Source organism: Macrosteles quadrilineatus, unplaced genomic scaffold, assembly GCF_028750875.1.
Source record: "Macrosteles quadrilineatus isolate MER2022 unplaced genomic scaffold, UCM_ALF_1.0 Scaffold_1__1_contigs__length_201487025, whole genome shotgun sequence".
NCBI classification, from domain to species: domain Eukaryota; kingdom Metazoa; phylum Arthropoda; class Insecta; order Hemiptera; family Cicadellidae; genus Macrosteles; species Macrosteles quadrilineatus.
Window position 1 is genome coordinate 200588291 of NW_026542594.1, and position 23661 is coordinate 200611951.

Below are 23661 nucleotides of genomic sequence, written 5' to 3' on the forward strand. Positions count from 1 at the left end.
GAAAATGTTGGGGAGGGGGGTGGAAATCAATACCCCTAGACTGAGAGGTGCCAGGCCTATAATCAATAACAGCCCCCGGCCGGTCTCATATTAAATGCATGCATACAACTCGTACTTTGCGTAATTCCGTACAAACCGTGCTCCAAATACTGACTCACCAAGTTGTACATAGTCTGAAGCATTTTGTGTCGATGTAGATTCGCTTGTGAGCGTTAGCAAACTCGGAATCGTTGAAATGGCCTCTAAGGTGCTTGTAAAGATGCCGGCGGTATCTTTTAACCAGGTGAGTTTAGTGGATAAAGTTCGATCTCTCACTTGGCTTTGCAAGTGGGACTTGAAAACTAGGATGGTAAAATGTGTTTAATTTTCTACATAGCTAACGAGTGTAATGGTGGTTGCATAATACACTACAGTCTGCTTATGAATTGTGAGGACTTGCAACAAGTATTGCACAATTTTTTTTTGTCACATTATTATGTCGTACAGTTTTTGAGTTTAGTTTTTTGTAGTGTTTTAAAATCTCTAAAGTAGAATTGAGATCGTCATAAATAACTTTTGTTTTTTGTATAAATAATTTGTATGTAGTACATGATGATACTTAAATTTATTTATGACGTATAATTAATTAACAAATATTTAATGACTATAATGGTTTACAACTAAGAAAATGAATATGTGTCTGGCCTTGAAGAAATAATATAAAAAATATTTGTATTCTAGCTTATCATTGTTGAAAAAGATTGTTACATTAAACCCTCATTTTGATTTGAACTTCTTTAATACAGACTTTGCTTAATTTGGGTAACCTTCGACAAAGTTTGTAAAAATGTCATACAAATAGTACGAACATGCCTCTTTAATTTACAGTTTTTCTATCCAGTTTATAATACTTTAGTTTACTGTAAAAAAAAATCAAGATCATGCTACACAATTCACAATTTCTTCCTAATTTTTTCTTCATTTTTTTGTAAAAGGTGTATCCTTCAATGATTCAAGAAACCTTGGAATACAACTGCCCTTAATTTTATTAATTACAAACAATCCAGTCTAATATAACTCTGATAAGATTCCCAATACCTATATCCAAATTAATACGTAGGTACAGTACTTAATTTTTCTGCAAAATATTATGCCTAAATTTAGTGTAATTACCGTAATTAAAAAGCTTATACAAAAATTATGTAAAACCTTGAAAGCTCTAATTTAATATTATGGACTTGAGTGAGTTTTTGGGTGGTATAATTTTGCAGTTTTCATTTATGGCGACATCCTATTAAAATATTAAAATTTGTAATTTTGCTTCTACTTATAAAATTACTAAAACTAAAGTTACCTACCTTTCAAGTATTCAGAGTAACATCATTTGAATTTTTAAAATAAGTTGGAATTATAGGTATTGTTTTACTCCATGCCGTACTGAGTGGGATGTTATGGTTAGATTTATGAAACTAGAATCTAGGGGTGGATTAGTTGTTGTAACATATTGATCCCTTACATGCAAAACCAATATTGATAATTCAGTTAACTGCAGGTCCTGATAAGTTAACACTTCCACCTTTGTCACCTTTTTGTCATGTGCACAATCGCAACATACAATATACAATACATTGTATGGATTCAAATGTATTTGTTCTCAATATAAGAGCATATGTTCTCGTCAAGTTTCTTCTTACTGTTAAATTGAATTCAAAATAAACATTCATATACCAACATAAACATGTACATTGAATGGGTCCATTAAAACTAGACTTCTTCTCAATCATACAATATGTTTTATTATTTGAATGTGTTTATTTCTTAGCTAGGAAAGGTTGTTCTAGTTTGGCTACGTTAATTGACTTGTGATCCATTAATGTTTTTTTTTTTTTTTTTTGTAAAGAGGACTTAATACCATAACTCATTATTTTGCTTGTGCATTTTTTGACTTAGTGACAATTTAACTAGGCAGCTGAGAGGTTAAGAACTCACCTGCTATCTGAAGATCGCTGGTTCGATTCACAAAACTTGAGCACAATTTCGTGGTTAAAATTGGACCCAGCTGTTCTTGATAATTTGTATACATCCAGCTGATTTTAATCAATAAAACTATGATCTCATTCATTCAATAGTTGCCTTACACTGTACACACCCAGTTGTGTCGTCATAGTAGATCTAATCTAATCTATTATGGTACTATGCCTATCTGGTCCTAGTAATCAACCTGCTAAGCACATTATGGTGTGTTTCCAGATGATTTGCTTTTTTGTAGATTTTGGTTGAAAACGCAACTTGAAGTTGCGTTATATGCTTCTGTCAAAGCCATTATTGTGGGGGTGGGGGACTAGCCCCATATGATAGCTTAGTTATATTTTTGTTTCTTTATCTAGGTGACTTTGTTTTTATTGTCAGTTATCAATCAATTCTCCGACTCACAAATCACCTATCCATCACAGTTAATTTAGTAGACAATACACAAATTCTTTATTGAAATTGAAATATTCCTAGGGAAAATTGTGTCAGATACAACTACAATAGTTTTTTTACTGTAGCTCAGAGTTCACAAACTCATCTTCTGAGTAGAACGGCGGTTGGATAAGACATGTTGTCAGGTGCTTCTTAAACAGACTTGGTTGTTCTCAAGGAGCTCTGGTAGGTTGTTGTAATAGCGAGCACCTTTGTAGGATGGTGTCTGCTCCAACAGACTCATGTGGTGTTGTGGAAGGGAAAATTTCGCAGACTGAGACCCGTGCCCTATCACTAGACCAGCTCATCACTCCAAGAGTCACAATACTAGACGCTTGTGGTATCGAATTAATCCAACGGTAGTCAATTGTTGTGGCGACTGTACAACATAGCAAAAGGGTAGATAGTGGGAGAGGCATGCGAAAACATAGTTCAAGCATATTTGAAAAAGCATAGTTCAAGTGTGCATGGGAATTCTGCTTGCCATCCATACCAATGCCGTGGATTGTCCACAGGTCAGTAAGAAGTGTAACGGCTCTGGTGGAGGCGAGGTAGTGGTGGGGAGAGGCGAGGGGCTGCTTCTACCCTCCATGTCCAATGACCCGCTTCTCCACATTACCCAGCTGGAGCAGAACATCCGCTGGTTACACGAACAACACCAAATCATGCTGTCGTCGCTGCATCAGGAGGTGGAAGTGTTGCGGCAGCGGAACCGGGGTTAGTTACGTCACAAATAAACAAACAATTCATCAAGATGTGATTCTAATTTTGTATGTAGAAACTCAATAACAACACCCTCAATAACAAGTCAGATTTAATAACAAGTAGTCTTTGATAAGCGTCATAATTTCAAGTTCCCTTCAATTTACCCCTAATCACATGTTATTGCAAACTTCGATAAGAAGTTAACCTTGATAACAAGTCTTATTTAATAATCCCCACGAGAGTTTTGTTATAGAGGTCCTACTGCAGACACTTTTTTTCAAAGAAAATAATATTTATGTATTGCGTATTTATGTTTACATATATTTATTTAAACACATATTATATTATGTGTTGCATGAAAGTTATAGTTAAAACATACAAGGATTGATTTTAAATTAGGTTACCATTGAGATCATGTCGCAAGTTAGCAAAAATTCAAAAACAGCCCCATCTTCTTTACTTCATTTAATAACCATCTAGCCCGTTTCCATTCTGATGTGACTATTTGTCTTATAGTAACTGAAAATTTTGTTAAGGAAGATAAATCACAGGACAAAACTCCTGCCGAGTATGAATTACGTCCTGCAATTGGTTATCTGTAGGAGATTGGTTAATCCTTATGATATATGTTGCCAGTTCAAGGATGTGTATTCAGAAAAGTATTTAGACGTAAAAATGAGCATAAGTAGCTCAGAAGGAGCATAAGTAGTTTGCAGGAGGCACATTTACCTACGATGTGTCAGTTGTTGAAACATGTTGATTAGTAGGTTGACAAAATAATAATAATAACTGCTGGAAATAGGTTGAACTTCTCTATTATCTTTGGTCCTCCATATGTTGAGGGGGTTGTACAAGTTTTGATATTGTATTACAGATTTAACTTGTGATTGTGTTTCACAGATTTGCAGTTTCAGCTGGTGTTCAGCAAGGGCGGCATTTCCATTTCACACTCGGGCAGCGATTCCTCCCCTGACGATAAAAACAAAATTGTGAGTCATTCATTTTTCCATCTTCCCCTCGCTTCAATGCATTACATATTTAAATGTTTGCCAATTTTGTCCATGATGCAGTGAGTCTATTGTATTATTATCATATTAATCAGCAGATGAAGAGTCATCTTCTTAGTGTCGCTGACTTTACGTCCAGGAGGTGATGTTTTTTTAAGATCTTACCATTCAGATTTGTTTACTATCCAGGTGGGGTCCGGAACAAATTGATCGGGATAGTTGTAGTTCCACTAATTGATAATAAAAAAAGACAATCTTCGTTATTTCTACTGAAATTTATCTGCTAAGTGTCTATTCAAAAACTATATTCTTTCACCTTCTTAACTTTGAAATAAGTTTACTAGTAAGTAGGGTATAATTGAAATTTTGTTTATATAGTTTCAATAAATATTTTACAAGAGTGTTTGTTAATCTCATTACTCAGTACGGTAATCAGACAGTTTGTCTGTTTAATCCTGAGTAAAGTCAAAATCATTTTAAATAGTTCAAAATTTCACCCAGCTGTTCTTGATCATTTGGCTTTCAATCCTGGCTGAGTAACCAGCTGATCCCAGTCAGTAACAAAGCCGTTATCTCATTTATTCAATACCTATTGTTTAGTCCTCTTTGCCTTAAAATAAGCACCTTGGTGTATTGGCGTTGTAAACATTTTTAATCTCCCTTGATTCAATTATTGGCTCAACTAAATATCGCATAGTTTTAACCTCGTATTTCCGCAGATCCTGAGCCCCAAGGACTGCAATACCAGGACGTTGCAAGTGGAGATGTTGGAAAAAGAAGTGACGGAGTTGAAAGCCGCTTTGGCGGAAACAACGGCCACTAATGTCTCACTGAACAATGTCATTGAACAACAGAAAAAGTAAGATAATATTTTAACAGCACCTTTATATTTCTTATGTAATATAATGAGTAAAGAACTTTAAGAATAATTAATACTACTTATTACAGATGGCTTTTTGGAGAATTTCACTATTTTTCTCGCCCTCACGGGATTGAGACCTTTAATTTGAGCCATCTCCCGTTCTTCTACGACTTCCAAGTCGCTCACAATTTTGACGCAAAGAATCGGCTTACGTAATTAATATACTACTTATTACAGAAGGCTTTTAGTAGATCTCTTAAGTGGTATTTGAAAATCTTCCAATTACTGTAAAATTTAAATTCAAAAATGTTATAAAACATTTGCGTGCACCGATTTAGTTCAATTGTGAGGCAAAGCCTAGGTTACGAATGATTGGGGCAAGTGGTAGAAAATAAGTTTCGGTACAAGTTATGAACAATTCTTTTGATTACGATGCAAAAATACAGAATAACATACCTGAGTCAAATTTTAACTATTATTTCTCAATTAACATTGTTATAAATATAAAAGTAAAAGCAAATGTAATTGATTATAGTACACCTACAGAATAATGTAAAAATTAGAAGTTCAAGGTTACGTATGTGCAATAAAAACACACTGTACTAAAAACTTACAAAAATCTAGCTTTATGCCTATTTCTGTTTACATTAGATTGTTAAACAATAAAAACAGCTGATTAAAATCATAAAAGTATATTGTAAATGAAGAAACATTAACACGTAGGTGGCAATGTAGAACTGATTGAGAGCAAGGGAAAGTAAATGTAGTGCAAAGGAAAAATCAGTTGACCGTTTCTTCATTGCACGATGTTAGAGCTTGGGAAACAACGGTTTTCTTTGATCAGCTGTTTTCTAAAATAGCTACTTTCTGTACAGAGTGATGAAAGATGTCCAAAATCTTAGGATAAAAGAATATTACATTTTGTAGTAGTAAATTCAATGAACGATGAGAATATGAACACTGCAATATTTCAGACAGCTGATGGCAAAAGAATCACGGCTGGTAGAAGCAGATTACGAAGCAAAGTTAGACGACGCAGAGAGACTCATACGAAGATTGCGACGAGACAACGAGGAACAGAGAAAGGAGGTCGGTAACAAAAAATGGTCTTATAAAAAGATTGTAACACTTGTCAGCGACTTACATTTATTTCTACACAAGTGCCACAATATTGCATTAAAACACTCCATTGGATCATTTTCATGAAGTCTTTAGTATTAGTTGATGGTCCGAGCTAATTAAGACCTAGAATAATACAGTTTCTTTTTTATATTTTAGTTAGAGTTAGGCTATTGCATGATTCGTCCTTTTTTCTTTTTTGACAGAAAAAGATTTACAATCTAAAACTAAATGATAATTTATATTATCTTTAAAATTCCTGGTGTGTAAACAATAGTTTTATGTTGTTATTTCCACAGATTTTGGTAGCAAATTTATTGATTGTATTTGGCTTAAAGTTATTTGAATTTTAGTCCTGCGTTTGCAATACAAAAGTCAAAAACCTAAAAAAAATTAAAAAGAAAAAAATTTAGGTCAAATAATTTAATTACAACAACAAATTAGTTTAATTTTTTCAAATGATATATGATTTAACTTTTTAATGTACAACAAAGAAAAGATTTATTTAATCATTCTAAGCTGTATAAGGGAAAAAATACATATTTAGACACAAGCGCACTCTTTGAATAGTTCATTCACCTTCTGTATGTTCTTTTTTAATAAAAATATTTTACAGCTAGGTAGTCAGTTTAATGGAACGTCAACTTCAATATACAAATGTCAACAACTAAGAGTTACCAGAACAAAAGATTTCTGTAATGTTTCAGATATCGGCTTTGCGAGCAGCCGTCAACAAGAGCGGTGGAAGTGGCCATGGTCAGGGAGGCAGCAGTAATGGCGGGGGGCGCAGCGGCAGAAGGGGGGGTCATGAGCAGCACAGGTTCCCTCCCCTCCACTCACAAAGCTACTGGCACCACTCCCAACAGAGGTCCAAGACCAGGTATAAAGTGTACTTACACACTTTCCGTTTCATTTAGTCTCAAGCCTGGTTGTAAGTTTTTCTAGATTAGATCTTTACCACACCACCTCTTTACGCTGTTTTTAACCTCATCTCTGATACTGACCAATAGTTATCTGTTTCAGTCCTGACTATTCAACACAACCCTCAAGTGGTGGAAGTGGCCGGAGGGGTGGGGGAGGGGAAGGTCCCTCACTCCCCCACCTCAGTCGCAACTACAGCCAACCCTCAGGTAGCAACGGTAATCGGTCACGTTACTACAGCAACGGCAACCATTACTACAAGTACCACGGGGGCCGCGGCAATCGGGACCCTAGCCAGTAGCGACCTCTTATAACAAGTCTTTAGCTCTCTTTAAATTAAATTATACGCCGGTGTTTTGAAGACGCTTTTCGTCTATTAGAATTTCACCTAAACGAATGTTAATCGATGTACGTTAATCCCGAATTCAGTTCAAAGTTTATTGTAATATATTTTTTATAAGGGAATGCTTTTGCTCGCTTTTCGCTTCGGGAGACAAATTCATCGGGGTTATAATTAATGGCTGTGAATAATCTGAGGCAAAATCGGAAGTTGTTGTTTTGTTTAGATTGTTGCAACTCTTTGTAAACAATTTTTTTAAGTTTACCCAAATTTAAGAGTTAAAACGTTTTTGAAATCAAACTGAAATCATTACCCTTAAAAAGAACCATTTAAGGAACAGGGAACGGTAGTGTTCGTAATGTTAGTGTTTTATAAATAGCGTATTAATTGGCTTTTATTGTATCCGAAGGCAGTAGATTTTAGTACGTATAGAGGATTATTTTTATCCAGTACTCAAAGATGTTTATAGTTTATATTTATCACCAGCATTAAAAGTGCCAAGTATTTTTATCTAAGCTTTTATTAGATTCGGAACCAATATTCAGGAAATAAACCTCGGGAAAAATGTTTAAATAATGGACGATACAGTAATAACATTTTAGACTCTTAAACAACTTCTTTTATTTTGAATTCATCACTTTTCAAATTCAGATGTTTAATGTTGTAGTATAAAGTACACCAACTGGATATTTTAGCAAGACTGATATTAATAATTTAGTCTTCATTTAAGATTGAGATTTAAGGTATTCACTATGCACAATTATATAATTCATAACCGATTGATATTGTTATATTCAATTAGACTATGTAACTCATTATCTTTCGATTTACGATTGAATAGTTTATTTCATATGGTGCGCTGATTTATAGTCAGTTTGAATTGGTTTAGACATTGTTTATAAAAAGTATATAATAAATTACATGCCAATATTGAATGTGGAATTAATTTAATACCTCTATATAAAAATTTCTTTTCTATTTAGGCAAACTTATCTCAAGGTCCTTTCTTACCGTTAACCTGTAAAAAACTAGCAATAATAACATACCCTACCTTACCTTACCACTATTGGCCACTCAAACCTAGGTTTTTGGCCTCGCCAAAAGCTTTTTGTCATCTTCTTCGATCTTCTTCCGTAACATTAATTCTCCTCATGTCTTTTCGGACTTGGTCCCACCACCGCAATCTCGCCCAGTGATTGCCTGCCTGCAGGAACTGCGTTTCAAGTTCCAAATTGTAAGTCTGTTGGAGCTTGGGTCTAAATCCGTTACTTCCATTCGGGTCCGAGGCAAAATGTTGGAGTTTCTGAACAAGTGAATTTTACCTGCGTAAGGTTGTCAACTTAACCCCCAACCTGAAGGACCAGGGTATCCTTTTTAGTCTTGCTCCAACCTCACAAAGACCAGTCCGGCAAGGGAGGCCCTACCAGTAGCTACCCTACCGCCGGTATAGCTCTCAAAGTTATCAGAGCAAGCAAGCCCCACCGCTCCAACGCAGGGAACATAAACAAAATAAAACAATGAAGTTTGTGGACAACAAATAAATACTGGTGGGTCATAACATGAATTTTGTTTCACTTCCCTAACATCCAGTCAAACACAAAAATAAATTCTCTGCTCCTCCTAGGCCTAATGCACACCATCCGGTTAATTTAATAGTGTCCTTCATTGCATTTTAATTATGACTCATGATGTTTTTTGCCATAGGATTTAGCATTTAAGGCCAAAATATTTACCAAGGCCTTGACAATTTACTCTGCGATTCTGTTTTAGAGTATGAATTTGCATTGTTTGATATAGACCTTTAAAAATGTAAATGCAATCGTTAGATTTGTCTGTTTTAAATTTCGGACAAGCCAAATAAATTGTTATAAAAGAAACCATTTGGTGAAATGTATTTAGGTCAATTTTCCTTCAAAGTCATGACATAAAACAGAAAGCCTCCTTTTACAGAGCAAAATTAAAGACGCTTAAGAAATTCTAAGACTTTCTACTATATACTTAGCTATCCACAACCTAGAGGTTAGCGAAACGGACTTCAGTATGGGTTTGATTGGCAGCATATCTGCAAACAATCGATGAGTCGGTGGCTCAGTCAGTAGCGCAATGGACTTCGGGCCTGAGGCAACGATGTCGTGGGTCCAGATCCTGGTACCTGCCATTACTTTTTATCAGTACAGTTCACCCTTGTACTGTACCAGCTCACCCCTTCTTTCCTGGACACGTACCACACACAGGGCCCTGTGGCCCAAGTCGACTGGTAAATGTAAGGTAAAAAAAGGTTTAAAAAAAGATAAACATTATTTGCCATTCGATGTACGTCTCAATGGGTTATATGCTGAAAACCCACTAACACAAGTAGGTAATTATCATGGTAAATAACAACACTGTATATGAGTTATGTAATAAATTTATTAGCTTTTATGTATCTTAATACAGAAGGCAAGGTAACAGTAACGATTAATCAAAACGTTTAAGTGAAGTGAGCAGATTTCTTATAAACACTAAAACACTCTACGACACATTTATGATATACACAATTTTCAGAATGTATTTACACTATATACAGGCTTTACATTGGTCATTTGTCGTTTAATATCTTATACCTAGTTATTCGGTCTTGTTAAGATGGCACAGGGGGAATTAATCAATGGACGGTAAACAAAGAACCTATAGTCAGAACTACTTAGCAGCCTACTTCATTATAGTAGATTTTAGCTAAGTCCCAAATTTACATTTGTTAAAGGTGTTAACATATTTTCTGTCATGAGAGCAAAATCAGCTTTTTTCAATATATTCATTGCGTGTCACGAGTAACTCTTTTACTGCCAAGGGAGTAAAAATTTTTATTTTTTGGTTAGTTTAGCATAAATTGTATAATTAGTGCTCTACTGTTTGGTTACAAACCCAGAAAACTATCTATTTTTTATAATTAAAGTGTTTTATTTAGTGAAACTAGTTTTTAAATAACACAAAAAAATACAAAAACACACCTCTAAATGAACCTGGCAGAACTAACATTTGTCTACAGCTAATCCATAAGGATGATATACCGGTTGTTCAAAAAGTCTGGACACCTCTTAATAATTTTTTAACCAAATTTGGGTAGAAAATTCAAACTTCACACAACTACGTATAAAAACTACTTTTTGCAAGCATCTATTTTTTTACCTCCACGGGGGGACGGCCCATGAGGAGTAAGTACAAAATTGATTCTTGAATCTTTAACGTAAGCATAGGTTGATATGCACATCATTTTAAAAGGCTTGTTAACTGAAGTTCAATGCCGGAAACCGCGTTTCAAAAGGTTCACCTATTGCAAAATGGCAGCCATTTAAAATTTCCATTGTCATTGGGGTTCAAACAAGTCTGGAAACCCTTTTATTTATTTCATTAATGAACGCAGAGCAATTTTTTTATAGCATAGCATGTAGTTGTGCAAAGTTTGAATTTTCTAACCAATTTGGTTAAATAGTTATTTGTGTAACTAGTGGTGAAAGTGGCTCTTTGCTGCACACGAGAGCAGGAATGAGTGCAGCAAAGGCCTTTTTCACTCGTGTTACACAATATATTTTTCCTACAGTCACTATAAAGCCCCAAAGCAGAACAACGAGCGACGCTGCGACATTGTCGCGGACACATTTACGGAGTCATAACGACGATCGCGCCGTGGCCGCGATTATTGGACCGACGATCGCACCGTGACCGCGAGTCATAACGACGATCGGGCTGTGACCGCGGAGTCATACCGACAGTCACGCCGTGTCCGCGGAGTCATAACGACGATCGCGCCGTGACCGCGAAGTCCTACCGACGATCGCGCTGTGACCACGAGTCATACCGACGATCACGCCGTGACCGCGAGTCATACCGACGATCGCGCCGTGACCGCGGAGTCCTACCGACGATCGCGCCGTGACCGCAGAGTCCTACCGACGATCGCGCCGTGACCGCGGAGTCATACTGACGGTCATGCCATGATGGCGAGTCATACCGACGATCACGACGTGACCGCGAGTCATACCGACGATCGCGCAGTGACCGCGAGTCATGACGACGATCGCATCGTGACCGTGGAGTCATACCGACGATAACCGCGTGACCGCGGAGTCCTACCGACGATCGCGCCGTGACCGCAGAGTCCTACCGACGATCGCGCCGTGACCGCGGAGTCATACTGACGATCATGCCGTGATGGCGGAGTCATGCTGACGATCGAGCCGTGACCGCGAGTCATACCGACGATCGCGCCGTGACCGCGAGTCATGACGACGATCGCACCGTGACCGTGGAGTCATACCGACGATAACCCCGTGACCGCGGAGTCATACCGACGATCGCGCCGTGACCGTGGAGTCATACCGACGATAACCCCGTGACCGCGGAGTCATACCGACGATAACCCCGTGACCGTGGAGTCATACCGACGATAACCCCGTGACCGCGGAGTCATACCGACGATCGCGCCGTGACCGTGGAGTCATACCGACGATAACCCCGTGACCGCGGAGTCATACCGACGATCGCGCCGTGACCGTGAGTCATGACGACGATCGCGCCGTGACCGTGAGTTCTACAGACGATCACCCCGTGACCCGCGAGTCACAAGTTTCTATAGGTACCTGTAAATTGTTACCCATTTTTTGGTTTTTATAGATCAGTGCCACAAATGGTAAAAATTGATTTCGTAAGTCTTTTTTGGTAACTGCAATACAGTACTTTTTTTTATGCACAGAAAGAAATCCTGTCCCATCCCGTCCCGAAAATCGGGAAGGAAATAAAAATCCCGTCCCGTCCCGTCCCGAACTAAAATTTCAATCCCGTCCATAGTCCTATAGTGTGTTTAGATAAAGAAACTATAGTACATTTAAAGTTTTACTTCTGAAGACCTTATTAACACTTGTTAAGGTATGTGTATATATATACGTATTTAAAAAAAAGTAAATTTAAATAACCTGATTATGCCTACCCCTTAATAGTTTTTTTAGTTTTTTGTTTTAAAAGTAGGCTATACAAGTTATTGAAATTTACTTATTTTATTTAACTATATTACTAGTAGCCCTAAAGAGTGAATATATATATATATATATACCGGTATATAAGTCATTATTTAGCTTTTTAGTTTTAGCGCTTGCGGACACATTTTGAGGTTTTCACAGGCCGTTGCAGACACGTAGGAACCATTCTGCTTTGGGGCTATAAAGCATATAAATAATTAGTCTTTCAAACACTATACAACACGTTTTTAGGTTCAGCTGGCAACACAAATGGTGCCCTAGAGAAAGTAGTACCCGCGGTCCATATCACTCCGCTATTTTTCCTCGGCAAGAAATGTGCTCCGCGTTTTGAGAATATAGTTCCGTATGTTTTTGTAATTTGAAGTGGTTTCCGCGCCTAAAAAAAAATGCTTTAAAGGTATTTTCTTGTTTATTAAGATCGTAGGAATGTTTTAAAAACGTTTAAAAGAAAAGTCCAGAAAGTTCAGAAATACCGAAACTATAAACACGAAACGACAGGTTAATCTTAGTTATAATAGTCAATCAGCTGCTCATAGTATTATTATCTTTAAGTGTTGCCAACCTATTTCCAAGCGTACACGGATTACGTGCATAATAGAACCACGCTGTTTTGTGTTGTTTCGTTGGAATCCTGATGTGCGGCAAAGTATAAACCGTACGACAAAGTATAAACCGTACGGCAAAGTATAAATATGCAGCAATTAGCAGCTTTCTGTACTATATACAGTACAAGGAAGCCAACTTTGTCGGCTGACTGTAGGAAAAAGATTTTAAGAGGTGTCCAGACTTTTTGAAACCCGGTATCTTAAAAGGGAGTATGTTTATTCTATTTCCTATGAAAGATGGCCAATTTCACTGAAAAGAATTACATTTCTGTAAACGTCATTTAAACAAGCAATAACTTAGAGGGAGTAAAAATTTGAGCTTGTTAGTGAGCAAAATACAACTCCGGTTGTTGACCAGTTCCTCTGGCATCAAGGAGGAAAGCACTAAACCAACTTGTTGCATTTGCTCAAGAAACTTTTAGTTTACACTTTTGATAGTTTTCGCCAACGTAGACAATATTAGTCTTATTTTACTTGTAAGCTAGTTTGTATTAGCGCTGACAAACAAACTGCCTACTGGAAGAGATGTTTTAAAAAATAAATTTAAACAGCCAATGTATCAAACATAAAATTAGTTGATAGGTTTAGGTTTACATTTTTATATTTTTTTTAACAGAGATATAGAATACAACGAGTTATATATAATTGAAAAAATAAGTGAAATCACAAAACAAAATCAACATCTAATAATACTTCCTAAACAAAACATAGCAAAACAGATTTAAAATGTATGGAGCTTTTACATACCTATAAAAATAAGATTAAATGTTAATAAAATAAAATAATGGTAAACCCAACAAAAGAGTTCTAACAGATAAATTGAGGTTATACAATTTCTCTAATTTATAACTTTGCTAAAACTAATACTGTAAGCTACTTTAACTTGGAGCCTAATTTGCAATAACCTATCTTCACATTTAGACTTGAAATTTAATTTTACTTGGTAAAATATTATGCTGTAGGTTTATCATCAATATCTAATGTTCCACAATACGTTAATGTTTCATACCAAATTTTGACAGTACAGAAGCAATTGATCAGAGCCTATGTTAAAAATAAACAACGATGATTCAGCAAAATAACACTTTAAAAATTTAAAAAACCTCACTATTAATGGTTAAATGTTCTTGACGGTTTTGTTTTACAATAACAAAAATTGCAATCTGCCAATTAAAGTAAATAGGCTAATTATATAAACAATAGGCCTACACATAAGAAAAAGGATGTAATTGGAAATCATACATGAGTACAACACTAGGGGTGAAGGCAAGCTCAGCATGAAACCTCATAGACTGGCTAAAACGGGTGACTCTTTCAAAATTAACTCAATTCGCTTTTTTAATAAACTACCTGACAGTGCAAAATTTGTTGATTACAATATTTTCAAAAATAGAATTTATAATTGGCTAATTCAAAATCCTTTCTACAGCATAAGTGACTTTATCAAGTGTAATTTTGATGTAAATTTTAATTAAAATAAGCTATTATACCTGATTAATTGTACTTTTTATAATATTTGGATGTATCAGAAGCTTGATTGTATTTAGATGATTATTTTGTAATGTACCGGTATATGACGTGTCCTATTTCTTTGTAAAAAGATCAATGGAATAAATGATTCTTATTCTTATTCTTATTCTAAATTAGGGTTCTTGAAAAAAGACTCACAATGCAGGAATGCATTATGAAATTCATTCCTTAAAAAATTTAAAAAAGAAAAACCCAATATTTTTTTTAAATGTCTAACGGAATATTTAAGGAACCTGTCTTTATACTCTTTAGATGAGTTTGTAATACAGGGTGTTTTTAAAAGAATGCTGGGATTTTAAATGGTAATTGCTTGGATACTATTCAAGGTAACTAAACGTTTTATACGTCAAATTGAAGCTAAAATAACTAAGTTTTGTTTCCCGTGCAGTAAGGGAGGAAGCTTTGACCTTAATATGCGTAAAACAGTTTCGGCGTGATAGGCCGCTATTGTGACTCATATGCCTGACGCCAGTCGTCAGTACGACGTTTACGTCGCAACATAAGGCACAGATTGTAATCTGTAGTTCGTAGAGGTTATATCCATTGCAAAATAAAACTAAATTTAAATCTACTTGATGATAAAGAAACTTGAAGCTGGTTTAATGAGTTTCGTGGCACCGAGGTGTTTTGAAAAGACATTCACCCGGCCGTCTAAAAACAAACGATAACATAGTCAAAGGAATCCGACATTTCTGCATCATAAGCCCGATAAAATCGATTTTCCGACGAAGTCTTCAGTTTAAAAAGCCTAAATTGGTCACTTTATTTTGTTATCTATAAAATATAGAGTCTTTGTGCCGAAGAAGATTCAGTTAAGACATCAGATCAACATGCCGATTGCCCTAAGTGTACAGACTTTGCCAGGTTTACACTCTTATAAGATTGATGAAAATCTGAATGTTATTAAATCATTCCAAATTGTATGAAAGAATGAGAAAAAAACTTTATTTTTTTCCCTTCAATTTGACGTTTAAATTGTTTAATTATCTTGAATAGTCCCTGAGCAACGACCGTTTGAGATCCCGGCATTCTTTTAAAAACACCCTGTAGCCTATTACAGTTTTGTATTGGCCTACTTCAAACTAATTACAATGAATACAGCCTTGATTAATGATATTTTACATTACAGAAACAATTGCACTTCATGAGTCAAAAACGCTATTGCCTACTCTTTACACGAAAATCAACTTTAACATGGTACTTTTAACACATTACAATACATTGTTTACAAGGATTCTGGACCAATTTGTTCGTGTTATTTTAGTAGTAAACGCAAACCAAATCTTAAGCTTATTATAGTCATATATACAATACCAATTACAGTACGGTTCCATTTTAGATCTTGAGGTTTTTATTATTCTGTGTACATCTTATTAACACGAGGATTCTGCTTATGTTTCGGAGCTGCAACAAAAAAAGGAACAAATGTAGTTAAAATTATAAAATTAAGGTTAACAATCACGTCAAGAAATGTACTTTAAGTCTAGCTGTAACTTTATGCACCTTCAAGCCTTATTACAGTAGACTCCCTCTTATCCGGATACCTTTTAACCGGACATCGGTTTAACCGGACTACACTCGGCAGAAATGACATCTCTTTAACCGGACTACACTCAGCAGAAATGACATCTCTTTAACCGATTTTCATCAGCACATTGGTTTAACCGGAGTAGATCGGCAGGAAGTCGGCGGGATTGAAACGACCGTTCTCGTGGGAAAGATTTGAGGCCAGTAATCACGTGTCTAAATACAATGCTCTCTTAAATTTAAGACAAATTCTGTATAGGCCTACAGTATGCCATTAAACAGTCTGTTTTAACGAGTTTTTGGGGACGTCAGTTGAACCGGAAAAACAGTTTACTAACTTACTTCACCTTTTTTTGGCTAGGCTAATCAAGGTTTTTTTTTGTCCTAGGACGCTAGGCACGAGCCCGGAATTGTTTTTCACACTAGGCCTACTTCAGGCTAGACCTAGGGGTTACGGAATTATCACTTAGATAAAATCCATAGGTGATTTGGCGGGATTTGAACCTGGGACCCCTCAGGATCCGGAGTCCTGCTCTCTAACCACTAGACCAGCTCGCTCCCTAAGGTTAATCAAGATGTTACTGATGTACTTTATAAGGGGCAACTGTAGAACTAGGCTAACTTAAGTTAGTGGCCTAAAGATCCAGAATATTCAGAAAGCTTTATTTTTAGATAAAACCAATTAAATAGACCTTCCAGAAGGCATATATAACCCTGTGCCCACCAATTTATAATACTTCAGTGTTGTTACTTCCGGTACGGTAGCCTTAGATCACAGGTCACAATGAAAACAGCATAACTTACCTGAATTAACCACTTGTTGCTGGTTTGTAGACTCGGGTGATATCATTTAACAACTGAAGATACCCATCCTGAGCTTCATTCAGTATCCTTCTATACATGAATTCCCCGATGAATCCGTCAAACAAAGCTTTACTCCTTCTGGCTGCAGGGAATTGCCGTTTGATCATGGTCCATATGCCTTCAGTTGTGTTGCCCACACCTCCATTTTCCATGTCCCTGAAAGTGATGTCATGATGCACAGAAATGTGTTGGTGTACATCCTGCTCAATGGTACCGTCCTTCCAAATGTCACTGTAAATAATCGAACCTGGCAGGACGTACTGTTTCAGTATCTTCACGATGGTTTTGGGAGATCTGTCACTTACAGTCACTAAGAAACAACTAGTCGTGTCTTTTTCCAGTCCACAAAAAATCCATTGGTTTACAACCCTGTTATCTTCCCCATGGTTTCGTTTCCAAAACTTACTTTCATACAGCTCAATCTTAATCCCATGTCCACCAATCGGAGTGCTGCGGCTTAAGAGGATATCAACACAAGCACCTTTACAGAAATTATACCAATCCAGGATTATACGAGCAGAACTAGTTTGAAGTTCATATTGCACTGTTCTGTGAGGGTATTCTCTATACCAATAGTAAGTCAATAGGAGAACATCTTGAAGAGAAAAGCTAGAATGCTCAAACCATGAACCTCTCCTGATTGAGCGTTTCACAGTATGCCTTGCTGATCCCTCCATTGTAGAACATTTCCACACAAGCCTATCACTTGTGGTTTTATCTTCAGTTAAAGCCATAGGCTTCTTACAATTAACACACTCATAATGGGAAGCAATTAACTTTTGATCTTGTAACCATTTTATAAACTCATGCCTAGGTTTATCACAGATATCAAATATCATAAAAATAATAGTTGGATGATCACCTTGGAATCTGCAATGACTCCAGAATGTCATTTTCACAACATAACTTGTACAAAAAGGATTAAAAAATAATACTTATCTTAATTGCATTATCTAGAGCTTATGGTGGAAAGCTTAAGTTAAGTTAGGTTAAAAATGAAAATACATTTCAATGCGCGACGCAAGACCTAGGGCTGCCAAACGGAAACATAGTCCTGTAAATGAAAAATCACAGAGTCAAAGGCAGCAGTGAGAATCGTTAACGACAGCATTGATTATACACTCCAACAGTCACTGATCCATATTAAATCCAGTTTGTTATTTAGTCTATTTACCACATAAATTTACGTGCATTTATTGTTTATTCACTTAATCGTATGGGAAAACAAACAAAATGTATATTACCATGGACTAGCTAAGACAAGTATACTTATCTTATTGTAAAATCAGAAGCTTGCTTTAATGTTGTTTGGTTCTTGTTGGTGGAATTAAACGCTTATAAAAGTCAAACTAAAAAAAAATCAAATCAAATCAAAATCTGCTTTATTTCCAAAAAATTTTTACAATATATACATATACAAAATACGAACAATAGTCCCGCATAGGCCGTAAAAGACCTGTGCGCGGGACGAGCTCTATTACAAATTAGAAATATTCTTAAAAATTAAAACTAAATTAATCAAAATACTATTTATTTACAACTAAGCTATGAGACAGCTACAGGAACAGTTAATGCTAAATAAAATGTAGTCGAGTGAATGGAGTTGCAGTTACTGATATATGTACGCTAAATATTGTTTGGTGTACTTGTGTATCTATCTATCTATATATTAATAGGCAAGCATGTTTCTTTAAAACCTTTTTTCTCAGCTCGTGTGAATCGTAGGGAAAATCTACGCATACCGTTGGAAAGCTATTTTCCTGTAGGTGTGCAGAATCCCTTTATAAATTTAAATAGGCTCAAAGATAAGCACAAAAAATGAGTTTAAAAATTTGAAAAAATTAACATGGATCTTATGCGTTGCTATGCTGGTTACGAAATAACAACGAAATATAAACAGAAAATCAAAACAAATGGAGGAAACTCCAATCACATGTTTTATTTACAGTGTGGGGTGAAAATAGATAAGTGAGTACATTACATATTTTTGGTCGAGTTTCGACCACTGGACGACCTCTCGTCTATATATTAATAGGCAAGCATGTTTCTTTAAAACCTTTTTTCTCAGCTCCTGTGCATCGTAGGGAAAATCTACGCATACCGTTAAAAAGCTATTTTCCTGTAGGTGTGCAGAATCCCTTTATAAATTTAAATAGGCTCAAAGATAAGCGCAAAAAATGAGATTAAAAATTTGAAAAAATTTACATGGATCTTATGCGTTGCCATGCTGGTGACGAAATAACAACGAAATATAAACAGAAAATCAAAACAAATGGAAGAAACTCCAATCACATGTTTTATTTACAGTGTGGGGTGAAACATAACATAAGTGAGTACGTTACATATTTTTGGTCGAGTTTCGACCACTGGACATTACTCGTAATTATTATTAGGTGTATTGTATACTGAACCGATAAGTGTCTCAGACTGATCGAGCCCAATCTCCGACAGCCAACTGCTTACCGAACGTTTATAAACTGGAAGAGATACCTGTAGATCTCTAATATCTGATGGTATATTCCTATACAAAAAAATCGCAATATAAAAAGCATTGGTAAGGTTTGCAGACTTGAAAACTCGGGGTACCTGCATACCTACATTTACAGCTCCTCTGGTGGAATAGTTATGTGTGATTGGCGTCACTATCAAATCTTGATTAGAGCCAGATTAACTCAAAGCCAGATTAACAATAAATTGCTTTAATACTTTTTTTTATACTTTTCGTTGAATTGGCGACCATACAAAGTAGGTATTTTAAGTCAAGTATGAATGGAGATGAGTGTAGGATGAGTGGTGCGATCTTGTAGTCTTGTTAGTGACTATAAGGCCGACATATTACTTAGACACAGCTGTTAATCAATAGCCCATACAGCTAATGGCAACCAAGGGACCTACAGTTTATAGTGGAATCCGAACCACATTTTGCCTTGGTATATACGAATTGGTCTAATTATCAGGGTAGTCCTGCGGATAGACGTAATACCATAGACTAACCAACACAAGTAGACTTCTCATCCCACTGTAAATTTTGAAGCTCGTTTTTCATGTCTAGTTCATGTACGCCACACTGGGCGCTAGTGTCGACGAAATTTTGTTTCTATTATTTTAGGGTTAATTTCTTGATTTGTGCTTTACTGTTTGGTTAAATAACTAGGGGACAATTTATTGTTTATGATTAGATCGTATTATTTGGTTAAACGAGGTTTTAAATGACTGTATTAACGGGAAACAAATTGTAAACAAAACACGACCTCTACATAAACCGTACAGAACTAACAATAAAATTGTCTTCAGCTGTTCCATTAGGATGAGAAATCTACTAAGGGAGTATGTTTTATCTATGGTAATACTCACTGTTCAAGTGAGTTCTCATACTTGAAGAACTCGCAGTAGTTGAGTAGAATGGGTTCTCCAATAAAAATTTTTTTATTTTATTAGTGAACACTTTTGTGTCAAGTTCTGTTATTTTACCAGGCAGAGCACTGTACTGTACATCCTGACAGCTATTGCAGGGAAACTGTCTCTCGTCATAGTCAGTCTATAGCGATCTGTATTTAATTTACGGGCACCTCGGACATTATGGTCATGCATATGATGCATGTCACCTCTTGTTTCATGAGAGTTTTAATTTCTTTTGACGTGCATAGAAGGCAATTATAGGTGAACTGATTGAAAACAGTAAAAACATTCAGCATTTTGAAAAGATGTCTGCAATGTTCCCGTCTTTCGCTGCTTGTAATTATTCTTAGGGCTTGTTTTTGCAGTTTGAGAATCTTAGTACAGATCATCTTAATGCCCAGATAATTCATTTTGCTCAATAGTATATCATGGTTCACGAGGTCAAATGCTTTGCTAAAATCAAAGAACATCCTTGCTACTTGCTGACGTGATTTCATATCCCTTTCCTTACCACTTTGTTTATGTATGAGACCAGGCATATGGCACTGGTTGTCTATCTGTTTTTTCACAAACCCGTGCTGGTTTTCATATATTTTTTTATTTGTAAGTTGTATGATATTTGTATCATGAATGATGCGACCTATCCAGAAATAGTCAACGGTCAAGAGGATGGTAATTATAGAATGTTTTGGGACTCTAGGAAACTAATTTCTTACGAAATATAACAAAGGTTCATCAATCGTTGAAATATAACAACATACAAGAACACACTTTATACACACTTACATTGGGCTAGCTGAAAGGCTGCCAAGAAGATGAAGAAGGAGAAATTTTAATGACTCCCCGATCTGAGGACTGTGGACTGTGGGGATGGCGAAGAAAAATGAAGTTAAAATGTAAAAGGTAAAAGGTTCTCGAAAAAAAAACGTCATAAAGAACCCAAAGTTAGTAGGTAAATCCCTAGTCTACAAAATAATCAACGGTACAAGTGTTTTGACATATTTGCTCTTTTGCTGTTTAATAGATCGAGTTTCATTGGTCAAGCTAAATTCTGTCCTGCCATTATCTTTTCCTTTTGCCTTTATTTTTTTGTGTTTCTGTTGCTGTTGCTTACGGAAGGTATGTACCAAACGATGTACTATTCTTTAAAACCAGTTTAATAAGTATTCTCTTTGTTAAAACTATTATTGGGACTCTTAGTAAAATATAAAAAACATTTCTTTTTTGTATAAATTCAGTTAATATTCAACGTTGATAGTAGTTATCTTTGGAGTTCACAATAACCAACTTTCAGCCAAAGTAAAATCTTCCCAAGGACCAACTTTACAAATTAGGATAAAACTTAAAGTAGGCATACCAATAATAATTCAATTATCAGTCACTCTTAGGTATTATCTATTATTATTTATCTTCTTGTTTGTAGTTCGTGTGATATTCTCGGAGCTTTCTGCTCGCGAAGGGTAATTGTAAGTTAAGTGAGCTTCCAGCTTCCACTTCTAGGCCTAAGCCTAGACACTTACAGATTTTGATGAGCTGTAGCCTAGGCCTAGTGTCAAATTCCAATAATCCAATATAGCCTTTTGTTTGAATTTTCATAAATGAATGATGTCGTTTATATACTTAGGCCTAAGTTACTTACTTGTTCTGGGCTACCATCTGTTTTTATCATAAGTTAGTCCTGTGGAATAGACTGGGGCTGCACTTTACTTTAGGTCCTACACTCATTCGAATGAAACAATCGATTAATCAATATATCGATCGATATTTTCATTTGAATGAGTGTAGGACCTAAAGTAAAGTGCAGCCAAGACTAGTCCTATCTATTTAGGCCATTAGGCTTAGCAAATTTAGTAGTCTAGGCCCTAGTATTTTGCTTGTGTAGGATTTTGGTGCCTGCCTATTATAGCTCAATAACTTGATAACGCCTTTAACTAATTAGGCCTAAACTAGGCCTAGCCTATTCAATCAAAATAATAAATACAAATTAGCAACGAATTTACATTTATCACTGGACAATTTTTCTAAGGTCAAGGACCTGTTGCAACGAAATACCCCATTAGCCTATACAGCAAACGTGCAAACAAAGTGAATTTCTTCTTAAAGAATTTGATTTAACCCTCTGGATGTTATGTGTTGCTGTAGCGACACACAAACATTGTTTACTGTGAAGGCTCTGGGACTGACTGAATCGGTTTGTACTAGATCGATATTGGTATCATTGGTATCGTCAGATTGTATGCTTTCTCTCGATGTCTGTTTCTAGACCCTTATCGATTTCCTGCCGATCTACTTACTGTACTTAGCTGACAGACGAAGTGCGTATTTGTAAGCAAAACTTGGTTAACCTTCACATCGGTCACCGAGGGTTTGTTTTGTTAAAATTGTTGTTTTTCAGTGATATAAATGGACAGCAGTGATAAGCCTACACGTTGTGCTTGAGAATAATATTTAGGTGCTGTTGAAGGGCAGGTTGATGATCCTGGTAGTGACATTCATGTAAATTATCCTTTGGATTCCGAGCTATCGTTGCTAGACCTTTTGTCAGGGCCCGATCATTCAGGGGTCAGGGGCCGATTAATTTTTTGCCACTAGACTTCAGCTTATTCGGACAACTGATATAGTGAGTTCGGCTCCTCCTTGTGAGTGCAAATTCGTGGTAAAAATACGTAACGAGTTAAGTCGGTCAACTCTTGTCCCAGAGTGAGTCGGTTGATTTATTTTCTTATGGCCAATGGGGTGTAAGTTTTGCGAGTCAGACTCGTTTCCAGCCAATTAACTTTTTTTTGTGATTAAGTTATAGTTGGCTAGTGTATTGAGTTCATATCTCATATGTTTGGCTTTCTCCACATAATGTAAGTGGAGCGAAACTAAGTTAAGGCTTAAGTTAAACGCTTCTGTTCTGATTTAAGGTTTAACTCATAAAATACTTGTTTAAGTTATACTCAAGTTGAAAACCTACTGTTTGGAGTCTGTAATCAACTTGAGTTGACTTGACTTGTCACAATAAGTTACTAAGGCCTAGTTTTCATAAAACAATTCATAGGCGCAATTCTATGAAACTAATATTACAAACCTTAGTTTGTTGGCCCATTGAGGGCATAATCTTCTTATTAAACATTTAATTTTTTAAATTTTTTGCTTTCAGGTAGCAGCAACAATTGGTTTAAATCCAATTACTGAGAACCAAAAGAAACATTAACAACATTTAAGCGCTTTCTCACAACTTTACCAACTTAAGTTTTCAAAAGACAACACCCGTGTAACAAAGCCTACAAGGAAAACATGGCTGACTTCTTGGACTCTGAAGCTGAGGAGAGTGATGTAA

The 23661-nt window shown here is 36.1% G+C and overlaps 3 protein-coding genes across 4 annotated transcripts in view; 2 read left to right on the top strand and 1 right to left on the bottom strand.

The window, feature by feature from the left end:
- Positions 1–57: 57 nt before the first annotated feature.
- On the top strand, positions 58–8331 carry LOC128994281 (keratin, type I cytoskeletal 9-like). The gene is made up of 7 exons (XM_054418703.1): positions 58–283; positions 2958–3159; positions 4048–4136; positions 4874–5013; positions 5991–6105; positions 6843–7015; positions 7159–8331. Exons 1-7 carry the CDS (start codon positions 236–238, stop codon positions 7355–7357), a joined length of 966 nt encoding a protein of 321 aa, XP_054274678.1. The 5' UTR covers positions 58–235; the 3' UTR covers positions 7358–8331.
- Positions 8332–12395: 4064 nt separating this feature from the next.
- Positions 12396–17915, bottom strand: LOC128994291 (uncharacterized). Its single transcript, XM_054418716.1, has 2 exons — positions 16878–17915; positions 12396–15950 (listed from the first exon to the last, which is right to left on the bottom strand). Exon 1 carries the CDS (start codon positions 17828–17830, stop codon positions 16883–16885), a length of 948 nt encoding a protein of 315 aa, XP_054274691.1. The 5' UTR covers positions 17831–17915; the 3' UTR covers positions 12396–15950; positions 16878–16882.
- A 3678-nt stretch (positions 17916–21593) lies between these two features.
- Positions 21594–23661, top strand: part of LOC128994292 (transcription elongation factor SPT6-like) — a 46369-nt gene continuing 44301 nt past the window's right edge. Inside the window, exons 1-2 of one of the 2 annotated variants that reach the window (XM_054418730.1) lie at positions 21594–21683; positions 23482–23657. In XM_054418730.1, coding sequence (XP_054274705.1) covers positions 23619–23657 — 39 coding nt within the window. In that variant the 5' untranslated portion in view covers positions 21594–21683; positions 23482–23618. The remainder of the gene's footprint in view (positions 21684–23481; positions 23658–23661) is intronic. The other variant, XM_054418739.1, reaches the window with a different exon arrangement.

Excerpts from the sequence above, each read along its gene's own strand:
- LOC128994291 (XM_054418716.1), bottom strand. The coding sequence starts at position 17,830 with ATGACATTCTGGAGTCATTGCAGATTCCAAGGTGATCATCCAACTATT.
- LOC128994281 (XM_054418703.1), top strand. The coding sequence starts at position 236 with ATGGCCTCTAAGGTGCTTGTAAAGATGCCGGCGGTATCTTTTAACCAG. Across the intron at positions 5,014-5,990 it reads GTCATTGAACAACAGAAAAA|ACAGCTGATGGCAAAAGAAT; the intron begins GTAAGATAATAT and ends GCAATATTTCAG. Across the intron at positions 7,016-7,158 it reads CAACAGAGGTCCAAGACCAG|TCCTGACTATTCAACACAAC; the intron begins GTATAAAGTGTA and ends TATCTGTTTCAG.